The sequence below is a fragment of the Nelusetta ayraudi genome, unplaced genomic scaffold (genome assembly GCF_046127955.1).
Source record: "Nelusetta ayraudi isolate G7.1 ecotype Tasmania unplaced genomic scaffold, CSIRO-AGI_Nayr_v1 ptg000042l, whole genome shotgun sequence".
NCBI lineage: Eukaryota > Metazoa > Chordata > Actinopteri > Tetraodontiformes > Monacanthidae > Nelusetta > Nelusetta ayraudi.
Window position 1 is genome coordinate 488,222 of NW_027466092.1, and position 23,279 is coordinate 511,500.

General features: G+C 49.2%; 1 protein-coding gene across 2 annotated transcripts in view; it reads right to left on the reverse strand.

The window, feature by feature from the left end:
- The window catches only part of adam12a (ADAM metallopeptidase domain 12a), an 86,327-nt gene that overhangs the window by 54,683 nt on the left and 8,365 nt on the right, over positions 1-23,279 (reverse strand). For both annotated transcript variants that reach the window (XM_076033498.1, XM_076033497.1), the window contains exons 2-3: positions 18,938-19,059; positions 14,875-14,948 (exon numbers count right to left, since the gene is read on the reverse strand). In XM_076033498.1, coding sequence (XP_075889613.1) covers positions 14,875-14,948; positions 18,938-19,059 — 196 coding nt within the window. The remainder of the gene's footprint in view (positions 1-14,874; positions 14,949-18,937; positions 19,060-23,279) is intronic.

Below are 23,279 nucleotides of genomic sequence, written 5' to 3' on the forward strand. Positions count from 1 at the left end.
CACCCTTAATGATGATGTCAGAAAGGGGCACTGGTGCATCTCCCAGGTTAGTGACCACGTCACCAAACCAACGACTTGGCTCCACCCTCTGAGGCAAAGCATCAGTTTCAGCAGGAGGCTGTAAACAGAGGGCTGAGAGAGCGACAGAGGCTTTCTTTTGTCGCAAATCCAATCCAATCGTGCGAGGGGGGGGTAAATAGTCCAGAGTTTAACATGAAAAATGTAAGACTTGAATGTGGGTGTAACAGAGTTTTATTGTGCGACGTAAAACCACTTTGAAATAAACCACAGTGTGTATCTCAAACGCAACATATGGGCTCAGTGTTCACCGCTCGGTGTGGCAGCTAAAAAAATAAATAAATGAATGAATAAGTAGAAGGCGAGTGTATCCATCACGTCCAGCCGTGTGGTCGGCGCCAAGAAAGATAAGAGAGGAAAAGACGGAGAGAGAAAAAGCAGATGTGAGCTCTGTCAAGCGTCACACGTGGACTCAATGGGAGAAAAAAAAAGAGCTGTGTGTACACACACACACACACACACACACACACGGGGCTGGGCTGTTCTCATGACTTCCATTCAGCCGAGTTCAGATCATCTGTGAAGGAAGGAAGGCGGACGCCGTGAAGCTCTCGACTCGTTGACCCACAATCCAGTTTGGTTTTTCTTTGTTTTGTTTTTATCCCACCTGAAAAGCCGCCGCCTCCTCCTCCTGTTTTGTCAGTTTTTTTTGTTTTTTTTACGGCCGTCCTCCATACGGGGCGCCGTTACGAGGATGGGAAAAAAAAAATTGAGCCGTGTGTTTCTTTTAAAATGCTTTTTAAATATTTTAAAACTGGTTCAGGGCGGTTTTAATAGCCTACAGCGTGGCGACACTTTTCTTCCGTTATTTCATTTCACTGCTTTTATTGCTGCGCTTGTATTTTTGTTTCTGTTTCATTGTCTATAGTAAAACACTTGCTTCCTCTGTCGGTGATTGTAAAGAGCTCCCGTATAAAACAAAGCACACATTTCACGTCGGCGGCGTCCCGTTTTGTTCCTCGGACTGTCATCACGTCTGGTCACATGGTGTTTTTTCTACCCCAGAAACGATGATGATGATGATGATGATGATGATGATGATGACGATGATATGGTCGTGATTTTCCACCAGGCGCGGAGTGGAAATCATCAGCGCCTCACTGCTTCCAGCCACTTCCCTCAGTCCACCACCAACACCCCTGCCATCCGCCCCCCTCCTCTTCCTCCTCCTCCTCCCTTTGAAAATCAACAGCCTTAAAAAAAAAAATAATAAAAATTTATCCTCATGAGCTCACAATTTCTAAAGCGTCGCTCTTGACTGAACCGAGCGTCAAACAGTGGAAGAAAAGAACTGGAGCTCTCTGAGGTTTTTCATCCACATTATTAGACGCCGCTAATTACGGCGGTGGCTAACGGCTGAAGCGGCTAACGGCCTTTGTTGCCGTCGATGATGAGTGGAGGGCGAGAACCTTCATCCTCCCCCTCCTCTTCCCACCGGGGGAGGAGAGAGTTGAGGGGGGGTCCTCATCCTCCTCCTCCTCCTCCTCCTCCTCCTCCTTCTCCTCCTCCCCGCTGCTCTATTCATCCGACGCGGCTCTCGGTTGTGGGTCTGTCAGCACGGCGAGGAGGAAGAGAGTCGCTGCGGCATTGCGCCGCCTTTTATGATTCCTGCCTCAGCGGCAGCTGGGAAGCGCACAGGTGTCTGAGATGCGAGGCGCTCCAGCGCAGCGTGTTGGGCCGCGCACGCTGCAGCCTCGGCTGCTCGAAACAGCCGCAGCTCCGAGGCAGCACGGCGGCAGCAGCACCACGGCAACACCAGAGCCTGATTAGAACATGCATCCAAAACCAGGAGGCACCCGAGGATTTGAGTGCAGAGAGAAAAAGTTTCCGTGAGATTCCTTTGAAACGTCCCGCCCTTCATCGCTTTGCGGCTAAAAATAATGTCAGAATGCAGCAAAAAAAAAAAAAAAAAATCTGAACAATCAGGTTTGTGTAAACGTACCAGCAATTTGACTAGGCGTTTGTCTTGGACACGTAAAGGAAAAAAATACAAGGAAAAATGTATCGATATCTATGTATCGTTACAGAGATACTTGGACGTTCCAAAGTGGAATGCGTGTGCAATGGCGCAGAATGTGCAAATGTTCATGAGGCTGACAGTTGGTTTATGGGATAGGAAACTCATTTTGAATCTGGTAGTTTTGATGGAGTCTGGTTTTTGTCCCCCCTTCCAAACATGCGCAATATCTGGCCTAAATGTGCTGATTGGCTTCCATATGGAAAGGTTTCATCTCCACTGTACAACATAAAGATCAGCTCGAGGCCGGAATGTGGGGACTTTTCAGGTCCGGATCGATAGATAGGTAGACTTTCTTTAAATCCCGGAGACTGACGAACACACGCTCGCAGCTCCTTCTTTTCTCTGCACGCCACCGAGCGAACCTCTGTGTGTGTTTTGCGACACGCTCGACGCTTTGATATTCACGCAGCGCCGCTCTGCGAAAAAAACTAGGAAATGAGCTTCTTGGAAAGCCTCTGTGGACTCATCCCGAGTGGAAACACGGAGCTTTGCGTGCGCCGCACCGAGATTAATAGCATCACATCTCCTCTGGCTATCAAGCTGTTGTTGTTTTTTTGGTTTTTTTTGTCTTTATTTGAATACATCAGTTAAACTTGATCGCTGGATGGCTCATTCCAACATTGCAAATTGTTTTTGCGGAGAAGCGGGTCAAGGCCTGCACATCCACCATCTATATTCATTTAAGCCTTGAGTTTGATGTAATGAGCGACTGGGGAACTTCGGCCGGTCGAGCCGTTGCTCCTTCTCACCAGGAAAAGTGAATAAATAAATAAAGAAAAATAAAAATTGAAAGGCGCAGCGCGCCGTCCAATTAATTAAGAGTGTTGTGCGCCGCCTGCCTCTTGCTTTTCTTTTTCACCCTCCCCATCACTGCTGCCTCCCTCTCCCACCTCCCACACCCCACGTCTCACACGCCCACAGGGAAATCAAACAATTAAGGAGTGAATGCAAATTGGCTCCGCCTCTCTTTCATCCCGCGGATGATGTCAGCCAGGGAGAAGCTCTCTTGTCTGTCGGCCGACTTGCGGGCCTGCGCGGCGAAGCTTCCCGACCGACCTCGAGCTTTGTTTGTTCAGGAGGAGACGACATGAAAAAGGCAGCAGGACACGATCGACACGCCACCGCCGCCACCACTGCGTGCAGACATGCTCAGAATCTCCATCACGTTCTAACGCGATGATGCGCCGGCTGGCTGGAGCGTTTCAGCCGAACAAGTGGAATTGCTTTTTTTTTTTCTTTATGCGTCCATCTGGTGAAGAGCCTGCAAGAAGCGCTGGCACGGCGTAAAGGGTAACATTAGCAGTAACGTTAGCGATGCTATGCTGCCAAAGTCACTTTGGAGGAAAATAAAAATACATGTGTATTTTTCTCCATCAGGAAAAGCCTTCTGTGATTTTCTCTGTTCTTCTCTTCATTTGAAAAAGCGTAGCCCAGTTCTGACAAAACTGGCGCTACTAAAGCGTCTACGCTAGCTAGCCTCGTTGGCTGTAGCCAGGCAAGGCTAGGCTAAGCTGGCAGTCGCTTCTTCTTTCTGGGCAGTCTGCAGCGGTCACTTCCTCGTTTTGATGCTGTTTGATTATATATCTGGTGGACTGACCAACAGTTGTGTTGATCTGAAATTCTACATTTCCAAAATATTGTGTAGCAAACTCCATGCTAATCATCTAAAACGTGACTTTCCACCAGATGAATGATTCATTTTTAAGATGGGCAGTAAAGGCAGAATTGTACATTGAGCTTGATTTGTCTTCCAAAACACTATATGTAGTTGTAAATTCATCCCCCAGTGGGGCAGAAAACAACATTACATTCTAAACTATGAATGCTGTCCAGCAATGCTATCATCAAGTTCACCAAGTTCTGGAAATACTGCAGAAGACAATGAAAATTCTTCCTACCAAAACTTTTCAGAAAGTGGGATGTGAAAGCTTTCAGGGGGGGAAACACTGAAGACTTCAGCGCGGTCGGCAAAGTCACAAAAACGAGCCGCTAGCTCGACGCTGGACCGATGCAACGTCCAGCGGCAAACGATGCCGTCACGTCACGACTCCCTAAATCAGCCTCTGACGTCTCTCCGCTGTACCGCTTTCTGAGGCCGGCCATTGATTTGCTCATAACACAGCGCCGACTCATCGATCATCTGCGGTTTACTGACTCCTGGAGGCACAAAAGGCTCCTGTTTGTTGCGCCAACGCGCCGGGAGACTGGAACTCTATTGGTTTTTTCTCTGGGAGATTATTTGTGGGCGTCGCCTCGTATATCAGGGTGAGCAGATGCAGCTCCCAGCTCCGGGGCTCGGCCGCTTTCATCGTATCGATCTAGCATTAAAAAAAGAGAGGCGGGGGGGGGGGGGGGGGGGTGATGGTAGGGAGGGGGGGCATGCGGTTGATTTGCATCCGCTGAAGGATCATTTATGAGTCGTGATCAGCGTTATGGACGAATCCTGCTGCCGGAGCACAAACACGTTCCAATCTGCTTTAGATCAAAGAGCAGCAAAACAAACCTTCCGAACAATATTTAATTTGACTTCATGAAGCAAGAATAAAGTTGAAAAAACAAGCAAGCCTTAATAAGTGATGTTGGGCCAGGAGATTTGCAGACAAACAGCAAAAGATTTGACAGAAGGGGAAAAAAATAAAGTCAAACTCAGAAAAATCTGCCCCTAAAGTTGCTCTTAAAATAATAATAGCGCCATAAGATTTTAATGAAAGATGGGAGCGCAACAGGAAAACTGCTGTAATTTGATGTTGTTTTACGAGTGTGATTGGCCGCCGCCGACTGAAAGGCTTCTGGCTGCAGCTCCGTGTCGTCGACCATCCTCATCTTTTCATCTGACGCAATAAAAACCAAAGAGCGTTTTTCCCCAAAAACACACTCCTGCCATGTAACATCAATCTCGTGTCGAAAGTTCAGAAGCGCTCGGCAGCCTCTTTTATCAAACGGCCCCCATTGTTGTTGGCGGTGGCTGGCTCCTCCCCCTGGTGCCGGAGGGACCAGTGAGACGGAGGGGTCGCATAAAAGTCGCTGACGGGTCAAAAAAAAAAAACGAGGGCGGCTAAATCCCAGGAGGCATCTGGACCAAAGCAGAGTCGATTCATCTGGCCGGCCCCCTCCCCTGAGGCTCCACCCCCTCCCTGAGACTCCGCCTCCTGCTGCCGCGACTGCCACTTGGTTAGCAGTGGGACATTTTGGAAAATTGGAAAAGCAAGGGCACCTGGAGGAAGAGGGGGAAGAGGAGGAGGAAGAAGGCGCCGTCCTCCTGAGTGTCTTTTTTCGCACCGTTTCCTTTTATCGCTCCGCTGGTGTCAGTGATGGAACCAGTGTGTGGACCCTCACGCAGGCCCCCCCACCCCCATCCAGCCAGATCTGGAGTTTTAAATGAGCCGAAGGTAGAAAATAAAAAATGAGGCAGATCAGCAAATGGTGGAACCTTCTACAACATAAAGAGGAAACTGCTGCTGCTTCTGCTGATGGAGGTTGTTTTTATTTGTTGATTTGTTCATTTTTATTTTTTTGCTGAGCTGGTTGACTGGAGCTGCTCGGCTCCGCACACAGACCTTCCACTGCAGCGACGAGGTTCTGAGTGTGAAGGGCAGCACAGCTTCATGCTTCCTGGTGCGACCGGACCGTCGGACTGAGGGCCAGGAGCAGCTTCTCCTCTCAGTCAGTGACCCTGCAGGGGGCGGAGCCACTGGCAGGAAGGTCGGCCAGACTGTGAGAACGTAGGGAAGAGGATGGAGGACGGAGTGGAGCCTGCTGGTCGTCTTCACCGCCAGCAGACGCAACAAGGTCACAGAACTCTGACGCCTCTTATTTATTCCGTTTGGCAGCCGAGAGCCTGGAGAAAATAACTGCTGGCTCTGAATTAACAACCTTCTATATAAAGAGGACAAAGAAGAGGAAAAGAAGAGGCAGGAAGATGGAGAGATGGATGGGTGATGAATGAATGGATGGATGAATGGATGATAGATGGATGATGATAGTTGGGTGGATGGATGGATGGATGGATGATAGATGGATGGACGGACGGATGGACGATGGAAGAATTGATAAATGGTGGATGATAGATGGATGATCAGTGAATATGTGAATGATGTATGATGATGGATGGATGGATGGTGATGATGATGGCGATGGATGGATGATGATGGATGGATGACTGATGATGATGATGATTGATGGATGATGATGGATGAATGGATGATAGATGGATGATGACGATGATGATGATGATGATGGATGAATGGATGATTGATGGATGATGATGGATGAATGGATGGATGGATGATGATGATGATTGATGGATGGATGAATGGATGGATGATGGATGGATGGATGATAGATGGATGATGATGATGGATGGATGGATGGATGATAGATGGATGATGATGATGGATGATAGATGGATGATGATGATGGATGGATGGATGGATGATAGATGGATGATGATGATGGATGATAGATGGATGATGATGATGGATGGATGGATGGATGATAGATGGATGATGATGATGGATGGATGGATGATAGATGGATGATGATGATGGATGGATGGATGGATGGATGATAGATGGATGGATGGATGGATGGATGGATGGATGGATGGATGATGATGGATGGATGGATGGATGATGATTGATGGATGGATGGATGGATGAACCCTCCTCTTTGCCAGCAGTTTGCTTTCATCCCCTGGTGTCTCTGCAGTTTCTAGTCACAGTTGTTTAATCTGCTAATTCGTCGCCGTGGCGCCCAACCACCGCTTTACTGTTGCAGCATTTTACGGGAAAATTGAAATTTTTGGTTCCATGTCAGAGAAATTGTTGCTGTTCTTTGCTTTTTTTATTGTCCTCTATCGTCAGAAGGTAAAACCGGCGACGGAGCAGCGTGCCAGGGCGCTAATTCCTCCTTTTTTGTTGTTTCGACAGCTGCGGTGGCGTGAGATTGCACGCCGGCGTCACGGTGAAACAAATCTAATTTACGGGGCGGCCAGGAGACGCAGCAGCACGTGCGGCTGGAATCAGAGGCTGGGCGTTGATAAAAAAACATGAGCTCAGGGAAATTATTTTTTAAAGCCAATTCACTGACAAAAAAAAAAAAATAACGGGGCGAGAGCTAATATAATAAAAAAGAACATTAACGTAATAGACTCTGGTTTCATCAGGTGCCTGCTGGAACGACTCAAACCAAATGTTCTAGTGTGGAGGAACTGTTTTCAGACTGTGGTTGGAGGGCGGTTGCGGGGGTGGGGGGGGTCGGTTGAGAGACACACGCTACCTCCAAACTCTCTCCACTTTCTTTCCTTTTAAAGCAGCGTCGCCTGCGAACGTTACGCACGGGAGCCAGAGTTGCTGAGACGTCCGGCTCACTGAGTCGATTCTGAATGAATCAAACAAAAAGAGATGTGGATCGTACGTACGAGTCCCAGTGACTCTCAGATCCAGGTCGCCACCCCGAACGAGTCGCAAGATGAGTCGCCGAGTCGAGTCGCTCCTGCTTTTAAGATCCGATCAGTCGGGACGAGGTGAAATGAGCTTGTCGGGGGATTTTATAGCCGACTGTCTTTTTTTTTTTTTTTACGACTCTTTGCAATTTGGATTTGGGTTGGTCGGACGCACTGAGTGGTCGTGTCAGGGAATGAACAAGTCTTTTAGGTCGCATGACTCGCCTGAGGCGACGGCCTTCGAGCCTCCGAGTCTTTTTATTCCCAGACGAGTCGCAGCTGCTGGAAACATTGAGTGAGTGGCCGCTCTGCTGCGCTCTGTGCTGGGGGGCCGTCGGCAGCCCTTCACCTCCCAAAGCTGAGAAACACGTCTGACCTTCACTGAGTTCCTCACAGCTTCAGCATGCTGTCAAACGTCCATAAAATTAAATAGGGAAAAAAACAAAACACTTTTGATGCTGTTGGTCTGATCTGCTCTTCAGTTCGACACTTCAGACTCAGCCACTCTGCTTTGATGGTCACTCAAACAGCAGTTTGTGTCATTACACAGCAGAGTTCCAAGCTGTGCAGACGAGGGAAAAAACAGACTGGTACCGACTCACCCGACTCGCCTGGGAAAATGGACTCGGAGGCTTTAAGGCGGTCACAGCTTCAGTCACTTCAGTCGAGTCGTTCGGCCTAAAAGACTCGTTCGTTCCCTGAACACTCTGTGCATCCAACACCTCTGTTATCAGCACTCTGTCCTTGCACTTGTTGCTGATTTTACAATATACAATAAGAAAAGAAGCAAATATCTCTCTCTCTCTCTCTCTCTCTCTCTCTCTCTCTCTCTCTCTCTCTCTCTCTCTCTCTCTCTCTCTCTCTCTCTCTCTCTCTCTCTCGCTCTCTCTCTCTCTCTCTCTCTCTCTCCCTCTCTCGATGATTCAGACACGTTAACATAAATCAGCCCGGCTGCCTTCCAGTCGGCCAACATTACTGCCTAACAGCGTCATTCCTCTTCCTCCTTCTCCTCCTCCTCCACCTCCTCCGCCTCTTCACCTCCAAAAGAAACCACTGTTGGAGCAGTGGGAAAACACAAAGAGCAGCGATGAGAGAATGATTGAAGCCGGTTGGACGAATCAAACGCAGCAGAATTTAGTTGGATCAGGCCAGCGTTCACACAGCAGCTTTTCCAACTTCATCTCAATTATTCCTTCTTTTTTTGTTGTTGTTTTTCCAAAATTTATTTCTTCATTTATTGTTGGCATCACCATTCAGCACCAGAACATGACGCTGATGGAAGACGACGCTGATGCTGATTCAGCATGAGAAAGACTTGAGAAAGATGATGACGATGATGATGATGATGATGATGATGACGATGATGATGAGAGAAATGTACTGCCGACGACCTTTTGCAGCGCTGCAGCTGCAGCTGTAGAATGGAGGAGGAGCCACGAGCGGAGGGACGATGACATGAGCCGCTTTACAGAAACATAAATGAACTAAAGTTGAAGGATTTTGGAGCTTAGCTTCGACCACGTGCACGAGAGAAACTCAACTCTCCAACAACTCATCGCACCGAGGAAAATTGAGTCGCTTTTTTTGCCATTTAGCTCCATCTGCCGCCGTTCATTTCTGCACTTTGTTTCGCAGCTTTGGGAATACTGCAGACAGCGAGGGGCTGCGACCAGCACTGGAGTCCAGCGAACCAGTGCGTGTCATCTCTGCGGTTCAGACTGTCTCTCAAAATCACATTCAATTTGGCTCAACGTCAACTGGTGCCAAAAGTTTCCGCATTTGAAGAGATTGTTGCTGAAGACATGCATTTAAAATCCGTCCTCCAATTGAAAACGACACTGACGTTGCACATTAGTGAAGCCAAACTGAGCCCCGACTCCAGGCTGACTGTGTTGACTGGTAGACCAGCCATGACCACCACCCACACACACTGTGGAGCCCAAAGATGCAGTGTAACACAACACACCTAAAAAAAAAACAAAAGAAAAAAAACAACACACAACACACAACACACAACACAACACACAACACAACATACTTAGTGGAGAGCGGCCACAGCCTCCCAGTGTGACCAGTGCAGCTGCCTGCTCGTTAACGAGGGACGGAGGAGGAGGAGGAGGAGGAGGAGGAGGAGCAGTGAATCCATAGTCATCACTTTAGGCTTTCAAATATAATTGGAGCAGCCGAAGAGGTAAATCAAAAGAACGGACCGGACCCTCCCAGCAAAAAAAACAAAAAAACAAAAAAACAAAAAACCTGGTGTGAAAGAAAGTGGTTGAGAAAAACTCATTTCCATGAAACTAACAAACGAGGGCTGCAGGAACGACACAAAAGGCCGCAGTTGCTCTGTCGGGAGCAGCGAACGCTGCTGCTGAATTCAAAATGTGTGTGTGTGTGTGTGTGTGTGTGTGTGTGTGTGTGTGAGTGTGCGGGCGCGTGCGTGCGTGTGTGTGTGTGTTGCGGAATAAACAAGCAAGCGGCTCATTTTGTTTTGCCATTGTGGGCTTTGTTTGTTTTGCTCAGTGTGACTGTGAGTGTGTGTCCTCACCGCACACACACACACACACACACACACACACACACAGCAGCCAAATGAGCGATTCAGCCGTGACATCAAAGCGCGGCGCTGGGTCCGTCTACTTGCTGGAGTTTGACCACGGCTACGGAACATCCATGGTGTTCATTCAGAATCAAACAAATCAAAGCCTGTTGCTGATTCATTTTTCTTTCACCAACAATTCAAAGCGACAAAAACATTGCAACCAGTTTGTATGTTTTTTTTTTAGTTTTAGTCTTTTTGCAACCAACCTTGGCCGCCCCTGCTGGCCAAATGATGGAAATGCATTTGTTGACTTCCATGTTGGCCTTCCTTTTTGGAAACCTGAAGCTCCACCCACCACTTTACACAATCAATGCACCAAAATTACAAGTCACCACACGACAAGCTTTGCTCCGTGTTTGCTCGGCGCTGCTTCGTCCTGGAAGTCGAACGGGTTTGTTTCTCTCGCTTGTTTGTGCGTCTCTCAGCATGTGTTTGCTCAGTTTCCACGCGGTCCGAGTCCCCTGTCCGTGTTTCCAGCCAGAGCAGCAGCGGGCCAGCCGCCCGACACCCCCGAGTCGGGATAACGTCCGCGGAATCCGACGCGCAAACCTGGCGACCGCAAACCGTCCAGCAGAGCCGCAGCCAAGACGCGTCGTTCAGCAAACACGTCCTCTCTGCGTGGAAAAGTCCACAATCTGCAGGCGAGAGCCAGACAGCCTCCGCACAACCTTCATGCTTTGGGGGGCCCAGAGAAGCTCCTGCGTCCAGCTGGAGAGCCTCGGGCCTCCGTGCGCTTGCTCGCTCGGCTCAGCCGTGACCTGAAGGGTCGAGCTTTCTGGGCCGTGAAGCGGAAGGAGGAGGAGCAGCAGCAGCAGCAGCAGCAGCAGCAGCAGCAGCAGCAGCAGCAGCAGCTCAAGGATCTGTAGCCGCAGGGTCGAAAACTCACAGAGTTCCCAGTTTCTCCTCTGGACGATGGAGGAAGTCCAAGGAAGGTTCAAGAAAAATATTTATTAAGTCGCATATGTGAATTATCGCTATCACGTAAAAGAATAAAATAAAATAAAATAAACTTCCCGACGATCCGTTGTCGGCTTGGGGTTACAGTCAGAGAAACATTCAGCGTCTGCTCAGATACCACGGTGGTTGTGGTGGGACACGGAATCTAACACTGACAGCTAACACGACTCTGGTGCACTCAAGACGAGCGTTGCACTTTGGTTTTGTTGTCTCGCAGCGTCAAACAGCTCCACAGGCACCGACTCACTGACTCTCAACTATTCTCAGTATTAGCAACACTGGAAAGTCGCTGCACAGCAACAATGTTGTGGGTTCAAATCCCACCCTGAGGATTTCAGAGTCGAGGCTGCGCCTTCTCCCCGTGTCTGTAAGGCTTCTCGCCAGGTTCTCTGGCTCCCCCTACAGGCCACAGACGTGCACATCAGACTAACGTCAGAATAAACCGGGCTAACATCAGGCTAGCATCAGAAAAAAAAAAAACATAAATGAGTGAAAGGATGGATGGATGGATGGATGGATGGATGGATGTACATTAAAATGCATTTTTTGCACTTTCACACTGCCATATTGTTATTGGTTTTTTTGCACAAACTGAATTCACTGAGGGAATGAATCAATAATGAATCAATTATTAACTGAACTGAATCAATTCGTTTCATGATGAAGTCACAGTGGTGTTGGTGTATAATAGTCAGGCGTGACATGAGACGGTGGTTTCCCAAATTTAGCCGCGGGCGGCGTCTGGCCTTTCAGTCCAGAGAAGCCCCACCCACTTTGAGTCTGCTCCTGCTCCTGCTGCGGCCGTCCCGCGAGGCAGGAGGAGACGAGGGAGACGAAGGAAACAAAGGAGACGAAGGAAACGAAGGAGACGAAGGAGACGGAGGAGACAGAGTTGTGTTCGCTTCTTATGGTCTCGGTAAAAATGACGGGCATGTCACGATGCTAACGCAGCGCCGCTCTCGGGAGCTTCCATCCGTGACGGCGAAAACACCTGGAGACGGAGCGGCGCTGGCAACGTGTGACTCATTATTCTGTCAGCGTTAATTGTGACGCGGGCGAGATAAAAGACAAAAGCTGCAGAGTGTCACAACAAAGGAAAAGTCTTGACATCTGCCCTCGTCCTGCTGCTGCAGCGCTAACGTCCTGCTGCTGCAGCGCTAACGTCCTGCCGTGGTTTTAATCTCCTGTCGTCTGAATCCGTGCTGAGCACCGTCAAGGTAGAGGCGACATTCTGAGGGTCTGTAGGGTCTTAATTCAAGGTCTCCTGTTACTGAAAAATTCACTTCAATCAATCAATCAATCGATCAATCAATCAATCAATCAATCAATCAATCAAATCATCACTAAATTACAACTTAAGGCGTCTCAAAGCACTTCACCAATGTCAGTGATTCCCAGGAAGTGAGAAAAGCCCATCCTTGACTTCCTAATATCCCTCTTGTGTGCACAGTAACACCTGCAAATCTGGCCCTTTGTGATGTCACAAATGGCCCACGCACCACCGGACACCTCCACTAGTCAGCAGTTCACTACAGGCACCAGCACACAGAGACAAACAACCATCCACACTCACAGTCATGATTGAGTTCTGGTGTTAGCCTGGTGTTAGCCTGGTGTTAGCCTGGTGTTAACTGCAGCTAACACGAAGCGCCGGTCGCGTTTTTTTGGCTCCGCCCTCTTCAGGTAACAGTATGTTTCTGTCCAACTGCAAAAGTTCCGACAAAGCGTCAGTTTCAACACTGAAAAGCATTTCGGCCCTCTGTGATGTCACAAAGTGTACAGATACCTCTATCTTATCGCACTAACCCAAGACCCCCTGCCAGGTTTTGGTTCCAAGGGCCTTGTTGTTGTTGTTGTTGTTGTTCCTGGATCTGGAAGGTCCGAGACAGGTTTCAGCAGGAGGCTGTAAACACAGGGCTGTAGACACGAATCCTTCTGACGATCTCTGAATGGAAGGAATGGAAATCACCTCCGGGTTGTCGCTGCTGCGAGTTATTCACTGAGAATATTAATCCCTTCATCTTCTTCTTCTTCTTCTTCTTTCCCAGCATCCAAATCACTTCATCCTGAACCACGTCAGCTGCCGTGTTTGAACAACTGGATTCCATCAGTGCTGCCGGGTTGGACTGCCAGGAACCGCAGACAGCAGCAGCAGCAGCAGCGGCAGCAGCAGCAGCAGCAGCGGCAGCAGCGGCAGCAGCAGGTTCACTGGTTCTGCACTTCCTCAGCAGACTTAGCCCTGTGTTTGCAGCCTCCTTTCTTCTGAAGGGGAAAATAAACAGGGTGGAGGGGGTCGGAGACAAACGGCTGGAGTGGGGTGGGGGGGAGGGTGGGGGGGTAAGTGCCCTCTGTGATGTCAAACGGGGGAGAATTTTCTTTTCACGGCAGTTATCGTAGTTTGTTGTAGTTTATCCACCGCCCCCAGCATTCTGATGCTCCGATCCCAGCACCCTGTGGCTCCGCCCCCAGTTTACTGAGACTCCGCCCCCAGCAGCTATTTCCCCGTTGCTGCTCCAGATCAGAGGGGAACTTTGTCCCTGTTGCCGCTGAGCTCCGCAGCTCGGCTGAATGATCCGAGACGAACGGCGGACGGCCGCTCGCTTTCCCACCGCGGAGAGAAAAAGGAGGGCTGGAAGGAGGGATGAAAGCCGATTTCCCCGTTTTGAATAGAAACTTTCTTCTTGTTTCTTTTACTTTCGTTCCCTCTCTCCGCCGCAAAAGAAAAGCAGATTCTGCCGACTCTAAACGGGTGACAACTCCACAATGGAGCCGTCGGCTTTGCCAAATCCCACCTGTGCAAAGCTGCAACCGGAGTTCTTATTTTCATTATTTTTCCCTCCTGTCAAAACATTTTTTCAGAGCAGACGAGGCAGAAAATTGTGGTCGCCGCCGTCAAAAGGTTTTTTTTCTTCTTTGTCCCGCAGACTGCAGGTGGAATTTACATCTATTAAGTTCTGGGAAACAAGTCTCTCTCTCTCTCTCTCTCTGTCTCTCTTTCTCCCTCTCTCACTCTCTCTGTGTGTGTCTCTCTCTCTCTCTGTCTCTCTTTCTCCCTCTCTCACTCTCTCTCTCTCTCTGTCTCTCTTTCTCCCTCTCTCTCTCTCTCTCTTTCTCCCTCTCTCCCTCTCTCTCTCTCTCTGTCTCTTTCTCTCTCACTCTCTCTCTGTCTCTCTCTCTCACTCTCTCTCTCTCTCTGTGTCTCTCTCTCTCTCTCTCTCTCTCTGTCTCTGTCTCTCTCTCTCTCTCTCTGTGTCTCTCTCTCCCTCTCTCTCTGTCTCTCTTTCTCCCTCTCTCACTCTCTCTCTCTCTCTCTCTGTGTCTCTCTCTCTCTCACTCCCTCTCTCTCTCTCTCTCTCTCTCTCTCTGTGTCTCCCTCTCTCACTCTCTGTCTCTCTGTCTCTCTCTCTCTCACTCTCTCTCTCTGTGTGTCTCTCTCTCACTCCCTCTCTCTCTCTGTCTCTCTCTCCCTCTCTCTCTCTCTCTCTGCGTCTCTCGCTCGCTCTCTCTCTCTCACTCATCCACCCATCATGCTTGCACTCGTGCCGCTCAGATGGGAAACATATTGGCCCATCAATCACGTCTCCTCGCTCTCTTCGCTCGTCCCGCTTCACTCCGTGGCACCCCCCTCACCTTCCTCTGGCCCCGCCCCCTTCACCATGGCCCTGCCCGCGTGGCCCCGCCCCCCCCTCGTGCCACAGACGGAGGAGACCAGGAAATTCTGTTCTCCGACTTCCTTCCCTTCTCCCGGCAACAGAAAAAAAAAAAGAAACTTACTGGTTTTTCTCCAGCGCCAAGATGAGCTGCTCGCCCTCCACCTCGACCAGCAGCTTCAGCAACGCAGGAGGATTCTGAGGAGAGAGAGAGAGGGAGAGACGGTAAAGGTCACGGGGGTCAAGGACAATACGATATTGTGCCATGAGCAATAAGGAAATGACAATATACACCTATGTGTAAATATATTTATATATATATATATATATATACATATAAATAGAGCAGACGCCGAAACCACAACTGCATGGCGCGAGCCGCGCGCCTGTTCGCGTCTGGTGTGAACCACCACATTGATTAACATGGGCGCCGAATGGAAGCGCTCGTTACAGTAAATGCATATCACTTTTTGTCCTGTCAAGACTGCCATCTGGCAGGGTTTTGAAGTGGAACTTTCCATTTACAATTGACGCCTTGTCCATGTTAGTCCTTCCTAGTGCTCATCTACGCTCAGTGTCTTTTTCTTTTTTTGTGTGTGTTTACAAGCCGGCTGCAAGCGTGTGACAGTGTGCTGTGAGTCAATTCATTTCCCGTTTCCACAATCTACGGAGCGGCCAAAGGTTCAAAAAGCACCGTGTGCGTTAATCGCGCGATAAGCGTTAACTTTTACACCCTTAATATATATGTATATATTTATATATATATATGTATATATATATATATAAATATATATATATACATATATATATATATATATATATATATATATATATATATATATATATATATATATATATATACATATATATATATATATATATATATATATATATATATATTGATATGTATATATACATGAGGAAGACGAAACAATATAATATGATGCAGTGCCAAAACCATAAAACAATGAGCAAAACAACAGCGCGATGCGATGAAGATGAAACTTTTCATCCTCAGAAAGTCAGAGAGCCACAAGTTCAGCACCGAGTGTCCAACCAATAAATAACGAGGTGCGTGGGCTGCTGTCAACACACAAAAGACCAAAAAAAAAAAAAAAGGGTCAGAAACAGCGTCAAGCGTTAGTGAAGGTCGAATCCGCAGAGACGGCAGCAGCAGCAGAACTCCCACGACTGTGACTGGACGGGCAAACAACTTTGCACCGCAGAAGAAGAGCCAAGAGGATCAACAGCAACTCTGATTCATTTCACATCAACCTGCTCAGACATGACACACACACACACACACACACACACACACACACACACACACACACACACCACACACACACCACACACACACACACACACACACACAGTTCATTATGGATCGACTCCCGCAGGCGATCCGCTGCCATCCGTCACCTCTTATGGAGAGGATTTTCTGGAGGATGAGAGGCAGAAGATTTCCTTTTTGTTTGTTTCTTTTAGCCCGGTGTTTTGGTCCGACATTTGAGCCGAGAGGGGAGACATTTCCCTTTCTGTCAGTGATTTGTTATCCCTGCAACAAAGCGCAGGAAGCAGCGAGGGACGACAATCTGCTGCCGCCCAGTTGCCGACCAAAAGCAGCTAGCTTTGCAACAGCTAGCTTTACACTCTCCTACGTGGACAGCACACAACTGTTCTCATCTTACAAAACTTCATTGAGTCCACATGCGCCGGCACTTGAACCTGACTGGCGACGGCTGCTGCCACTGAACTGAACTCACTGCCTGTTAGCAGACTTGTCAAATAAATCTTTAGCGCCGAGTCAGCACAGCGGGAGCCGGAGGGATTCTCCCGACAGCGCTGCACTCTCAACGTCGGCTTTGGCTCCCAGTCGCAAGGGATCGACGGGAAGAGTGAAGTCGGGATTAAAGCAGAAGATTTGGGGGGAACCTGACACCTGCTGCAGCTACACAAGCGTTTAGCACAACCACCGCTCAATGTTGTACACAGCAACAAACGGAAACTGCCTGTTGGGCCTCGTAATGAAGGGAGGAATGTTTTATTATCTGCTGGATTTCCTCTTGTTTTTTCCTCCTGAAACCTGGTGGCACCATGCGTGTTAGCTTAAGCCGGAACAAATGAAATCACAAACGAGTCGCCGCCGCCGCCGCCGCCGCCGCCGCCGCACAACCTGCAAACACAAGCTGCGGTTCTAAGTCGGCCCGGCAGGGAAGGAATTTGTTTTGTTTTTTTGCAAAGCCTGGGATTACAGCGGCCCGACAGAGCCGAGGAGCCCAGATTTCAAACACACTAAATTAGCGCTTCTGGGTTGTTGGGTTTTTCTCTCTGCTTTCTTCGTTTCTAAATAGAGACGCTGCAACAGCTGTTGTCGCTTGAAAGGCAACCAAGGGAGCCGAGAGGCGGCGTGTGTGGCGGCGCACCAATTACAGCGACTCGTTTGCAGATTCACGGCGTGGAAACTGATTCACAATCAGTCTGGTGTTAATCAAACTCGTAGGAGGAGAACGAAGGAATAAAATAAAGGAAAAAAGTAGAGAGGACGCGTCTGAGCGGGGTCAGCGGTGATTACAGCGGTGATAATTCTTCCAGTTGAAATGAATCATTTCAAATCCAAGACGCGCCACTGAATCTGCTTCAAAGCCTAAAGTCGAGCCTCGCCGGTTCCCGATGCCTGATGTCCTGGAAGTGACTTCCTGCCTGGTTGACATAATCATCATCGTCATCGTCGTCGTCGTCATCGTCATCGTCATCATCGCCGTCATCGTCATCATCATCGTCATCATCATCGTCATCGTCGTCATCATCATCGTCATCGTCATCATCGTCATCATCGTCATCGTCATCGTCATCATCGTCATCATCATCATCATCATCATCATCATCATCATCATCGTCGTCATCATCGTCATCGTCGTCGTCATCATGATCATCATCTTCCATCCCACTGATGGAACCGAGCACCTCTGCTGTGAGTTCCTGGTGGAACTCGACACGGGTTCCCTCGTTAGTGTGGGGGGCGGGGGGGGCATTAAATCCATTCCTCTTCCCCTGCCAGACGATGTATAAACGGCCGTGGGGTCGCGGAGTGAAGAGGGCCGTCCCCACTGCTCGGAACCCCCGGCGGGGGAGCGACGTGTTGAACAAACACAGCGAGACAAACGACACGCGGTTCTTCAGCGAGGAGTTGCTGAACAGTGGCGTGAGAACAGCGGCGCCCGCCACAGATATCCATCAACTCCGAGGCGACGAGCGGGAGCCAAGGTGAACCCGAGTCGTAAAGATCGATCTCGAGGGAGAGAGGAATGGAGGTGAGGGGGGGCGCACGAAGATGAAGAACATAAAAGCGGCGCAACGCGACTTGTTAGTTCAGCACTTAATGTGTTTTTGTGCTCCTGCTCCGCTGTCGACTGTCGAGCCCCCCCTCGAGTCTAACAGAGCAGGAAACAAGTCGTTATTTCCATCCCAGCGACGTGGTTTATTAGCTAGTTATCTAGCTAGCTAGCTAGCTGGCTGAGAGAGTACTGGTAGGATTACCAAGTCTGCTTCATAGTACGGCAAAAAAATAAAACCTTTACTTCTTTGTGTCAAACAAGTCGTAGACTCTGCACTACTGGACGTGTTCAAAGCAGCTAGCTAGTGAGCTCAGCTGCTAGCATCTCTAAGAGTGCCGACTGTCGCTCGGGAAGTTTGGCTTCACCTGACTGGCCAAACATGTTTCACATCACCTGTTACCGCCCACCCTAAAACTTCCTCCTTCCGGACCAGTCGTGAACTTCTTACTCTGTGCTAGCTGTGCATGCTCAAAGCCGCAAAATACTAACCTTAGCCGTTAGCATCTCCGTGAATGGGCAACATCTGCCGACATCCAGCTGCCCAAGTGTGTGTGTGTGTGTGTGTGTGTGTGTGTGTGTCACACAGTCAGTGTCACTTCCACACACACACACAGTGGCAGCGTTAGTGAGCTAGCTAATATTAGCATTTCAAATCCCGCTGAAGGTCTCCGAGCTCCAGTAACCAGACGCTGACGTTCTGCTCAACGTTGGCTTCGTGAGTCATTAAATTGTTACCCGTGGTGTCATCATGTTTGCTTTAGCGGTGAGAAGAAGAAGAAAAGGATCGACAGAGCGACTGACTCAGTGAGTGACTTGGTTCCCCGCCGGTGTTCAACCGTTGCTCCTCACCTGTGACGTCAGCGGGCCGACTGGTTTCCACTCCTGGCCCACGAGCTGCAGCGGAACCGTCGTCCCGTAAGCTTCCGGCGCCGGCGTCCGTCTGGGCTGAACCGTCGCTCTCGAGAGGCTCCCTGTGAAAAGAAATAAAAATAACAGTAATAAATAAAAAGCTTATTTTAAAAAAAAAAGGCGCAAACACCAGGTGACAATGGGTCGATTCCAAACGCACATCGATGCAACCCAACCATGCCCCCCACCGGCTACATTTTTAACACTTTGACGATAATAAATTGCTATCAGCGGTTGTCCCGAGTCCCATTGTGGGCAAACAGCCTCAGGGTCTGACGTCTGTCATCTGACAGCGCTGCTGCTCCAATGTGCAAAACATGGAAGCCGCCAAAAAACAGTGCTAATCAGACATGGAGCTCGTAGCCGCTAGCCGCTAGTCGCTAGTCGCTAGCCCTCAGGAAGAAGAGATTTCTGGGTAAACGTGGAGCTGGAGCTGCTGCTGCGATAAGTCCAAACGCAGGGCCAGTGGGCCAGCGGGACGCAGCCGAGGGATTAGCATTAGCCTGTGGCCGCTGTTGCTCGCAAACTTTCATCTCCTCCACTCTGTGTTAAAGTGTTAAAGTGTCAAAGCAAATGGTTCTGAACGGCACTCGGAGCTTTAGAAATATTTCCCTTTCCTCTTCTTTTTGCAACACAAATCCGACTGCGATGTTCCCCGAGTGGCTCTGAGAAGAGCGGCAGCGGAACCTCTGCCAAGAGCTGCGACAAGACAGGAAAGCGAGTCAGATTCTGTTGCGTCTCTGACGGTAAATCTGGGACGGAACGTCGATCTCCCTCCCTGTTGTCTGACGTCCGGCCGGATCTCACAACTTCCGGACGGCGGCTGAGGAGGAAAGCGGTGGAACCACTGCAGCGCAGAGCTTCACCTCCTCAGCGTCCTCCCACGTACGCTTTGCTTTTATTAGTCATCGATTTCCTCGTACATCGTCGTCTACCGCTTGTCAAGGTCCGGGTCTGGACGGCCCGGGTCCTTAACAGGGAAACCCCCCCCAATGGTTAGCGTGTGGAGTTTGTATGTTCTCCCTGTGTCTGCGTGGGTTCTCTCCGGGTTCTCCGGCTTCCTCCCACACTCCAAAAACATGCATGTGAGGTCAATTGAACACTCTCAATTGTCCATAGGTGTGCATGTGAGTGTGAATGGTTGTCTGTCTCTATGTGGCCCTGCGATGAACTGGCGACTTGTCCAGGGTGTCACCCTGCCTTCGCCCTAAGACAGCTGGGATAGGCTCCAGCAGACCCCCGTGACCCTGAATAGGAATAAGCGGGGATAGAAGATGAATGAATGAATGAATCCACATTGTCCACAAAAACAGCAGAGATGAGGATCCACAACATCCACTACAATGACAGCAGTTGTATGTGTGTGTGTGTGTGTACATGACAGTTTTGTTAGATGTGTTTGTACTGCAGTGAAACTTGTGACAGTCAGCCTATGTTCTAGAAAAACACGCTGAGGAATGTTGTTCAAATAACAGAACATCTGTGGGGGGGGGGGAGATCATAGTGATGTCTTTATTAACAGCCGTAGAAAAGTCTGTAGAAAAGTGCTATCGCTGCATCCCTAATCAAAATGTTTGCTCGCCTCACTTCTTTAATCAATCAATCAATCACCTTTCATACAATGACATGCAACTCAAGGTGCTTAACGGCAATTAAAATAAAACATGATTCATTAATTCATCTGTGATTAATCAGTGATTCATTCTGCCATTCATTCATTCATTCTGCCATTCATTCATTCAGGTGAGGAGATTTGGATGACGTCACAGCTGTGAGAGGAATCACTCTTGCCGTTCCTGAACACAACAGAGACAAGACTCCAACACTCAGGATTAACACGTGACTGACACTATAGGCTATAGGCTTATTATTACCAACAACAGTCTGCTGCCTCGGATCCGTTGTCACCCCTCCGTACTCTGTGGATTATTCTTTCTTTTCCATGCATGATCGACCAGAGCTGGAAGTGCTGAGGCTGCTTTTTTTTTTTTAAATCCGCATTAATGAGCGGTGATCCTACAGCTGGGCTTCACACAGGTTCCCCTGGTAACAGAGCCCATCCACTCCTGGATTCTTTTTTAATTTGGCGGTGACTGCGGTCCAGTCCAGCGATGAGAAGCAGGCGGATCCTCTCCAATATCGAGAAATCAATCATCCATCGGTGCCAAATCCCCAAATCCAAGAAGTTAAATCTTAGTGTCTGCAGGCAAACCATTATTTAGCGTTTGAGTGTCGAGATCGCCCTCCACAGAAAGAGGAGTGTTGTTTAGGCCACGCGACCATAAAGGCAAAGGTATTTTTAAAATCTGATCATTTCCTGAATGGCTCCCAAAAAAGGGCGAAGGCAGGGTGACACCCGGGACAAGTCACCAGTTCATCACAGGGCGAACATGCAAACTCCACACAGAAAGGTCCCAGGCCCGGGACCCGGAATCAAACCCACGACCTTCTTGCTGTGAGGCGGCATTGCTAACCACTGCGCCACCGTATCGCCCCCGGAGATGAAGATCATTTCCCAAAAAAATTCTAATTAATCAAAATAGCAAACAGCATTTAGACGTTGTCCAAGTGTTCAAATGTTCCCGACCTGGAAGCTGCTTTCAAACACGTGCAGTTCCGACTTCTGAGAACATCGGAGGACCTCAACGATAAAGAATTTAATCATTTTTTATTACACTGAAACCCAGTTTGGTCTGCACGTGGCCTGGAAGACGAGGCGTCAATGTGGGTCCAGAGTGGGGGGGGGGGGGGGGGGCTACGGGACCACGAGAGCAGAAGGATGAACAGAACAGATGAGGAGTAGGAGGACAAAAAAATTGGAGCGCTTTGACGGCGAGAGGTCAGCGTGTCTTCTTTTTCTTTTCTTCTTTTTCTTTTGACGAGGCCGACGACAGCGACTCGACAGGAACAGATGGAGCAGCCGTCGCCCTCCTGGTTTCATTTCTTTCTTTTTTCCTTCAGTCGTTCGCTCGTCATCGTCTTCCACCTCAGAACCTCGCAACCTTGCGACTGCTTGGAGAAAAGGCGCGATTTTCAGTTTCGTCTTGTCAACGGAATTTCAGGAGTGGAAATAGTCCAGAGGGTCGTTGTGGTGAAGTTGGAGTGTGTGTGTGTGTGTGTATGTGTGTGCGTGTGTGTGTGTGAAGTGGCCTTTTGTCAGATAGAATGTTATACGAGCCACCAGAGACGTTCGGGGAGCGAGAACTCAGAGTCTTAATTTATAAGTTTAATAAAGCAAAGAGTGTAAACTGGGGTCTTCATAAAAAGAGATTATAACAACAATAATAATATTAATAATAACAAAAAGGCAACTTCTGGGCTCCCTTTACGCTCCGACGGACACAAGGAGAGTTTGTGTCATTTATATTGGCTCAATGAAGTCGGAGAGCTGGAGGTGGGGTGGGGGTGCGGAGGGGCCAGGGGGTTTGAGGTGGAGGCGTGTCACTGTGTGTGAGGAAAGTGACCCGGTGTGTTTGTTCACATGCCAGCAAACCCACTGAGACGGACGACTCATAAATCCAAGGAGGAAAATGCTGCCGTTTGTCTTTTATGTTTTGTTTTATTTTTTTTTGCAGGATGTTAACAGACGACAGGTCGCGGTTCAAGACGCTGCGGAGCAGGATTAAGAAGGGCAGAGGGTAGCGGGGGCGGGGGGGGTTGGTGGAGGCGGGGGGTCAAAAGGCGTCTCGAGTGGCGCCCGGTTTGACGGAAACCCGTTTGGACACGAGGGTCAGAGGCGTCCGACCCGGAGGTGGAAGATCTCCCACATAAATCTGCAGCGCTGTCAAAGTGAGCAGAGAGAAGACGGGGGGGGGGGGGACACATCTCTGCAACGCTCCGACTTAAAGAAAAAAAGAACGACGATGAAGTGAAGCTGCTCAGCTACGCTGAGGTCACGAGCCAGAAGAGCCGAGTTAGCGCTCGGCCTTCTGGGTAATGACTCCTTTTTTTTTTCTTTTTTTTTTTAAACTGAGCCTGTCAAAACAAGGCGTCTCCGCTTAACAAATCAGGATTTAATCATCGTCACTACACACATGCACACATGCGCACACACACACACACACACACATAAGAACCGTTGCTGAATTTTGGCGATTTTACTGATGATTGTTTGCACCAAGGGCGACACGGTGGCGCAGTGGTTCGCGCTGCCGCCTCACAGCAAGAAGGTCGTGGGTTCGATTCCGGGGCCCGGGCCTGGTACCTTTCTGTGTGGAGTTTGCATGTTCTCCCTGTGTCTGCGTGGGTTCTTTCCGGGTTCTCCGGCTTCCTCCCACACTCC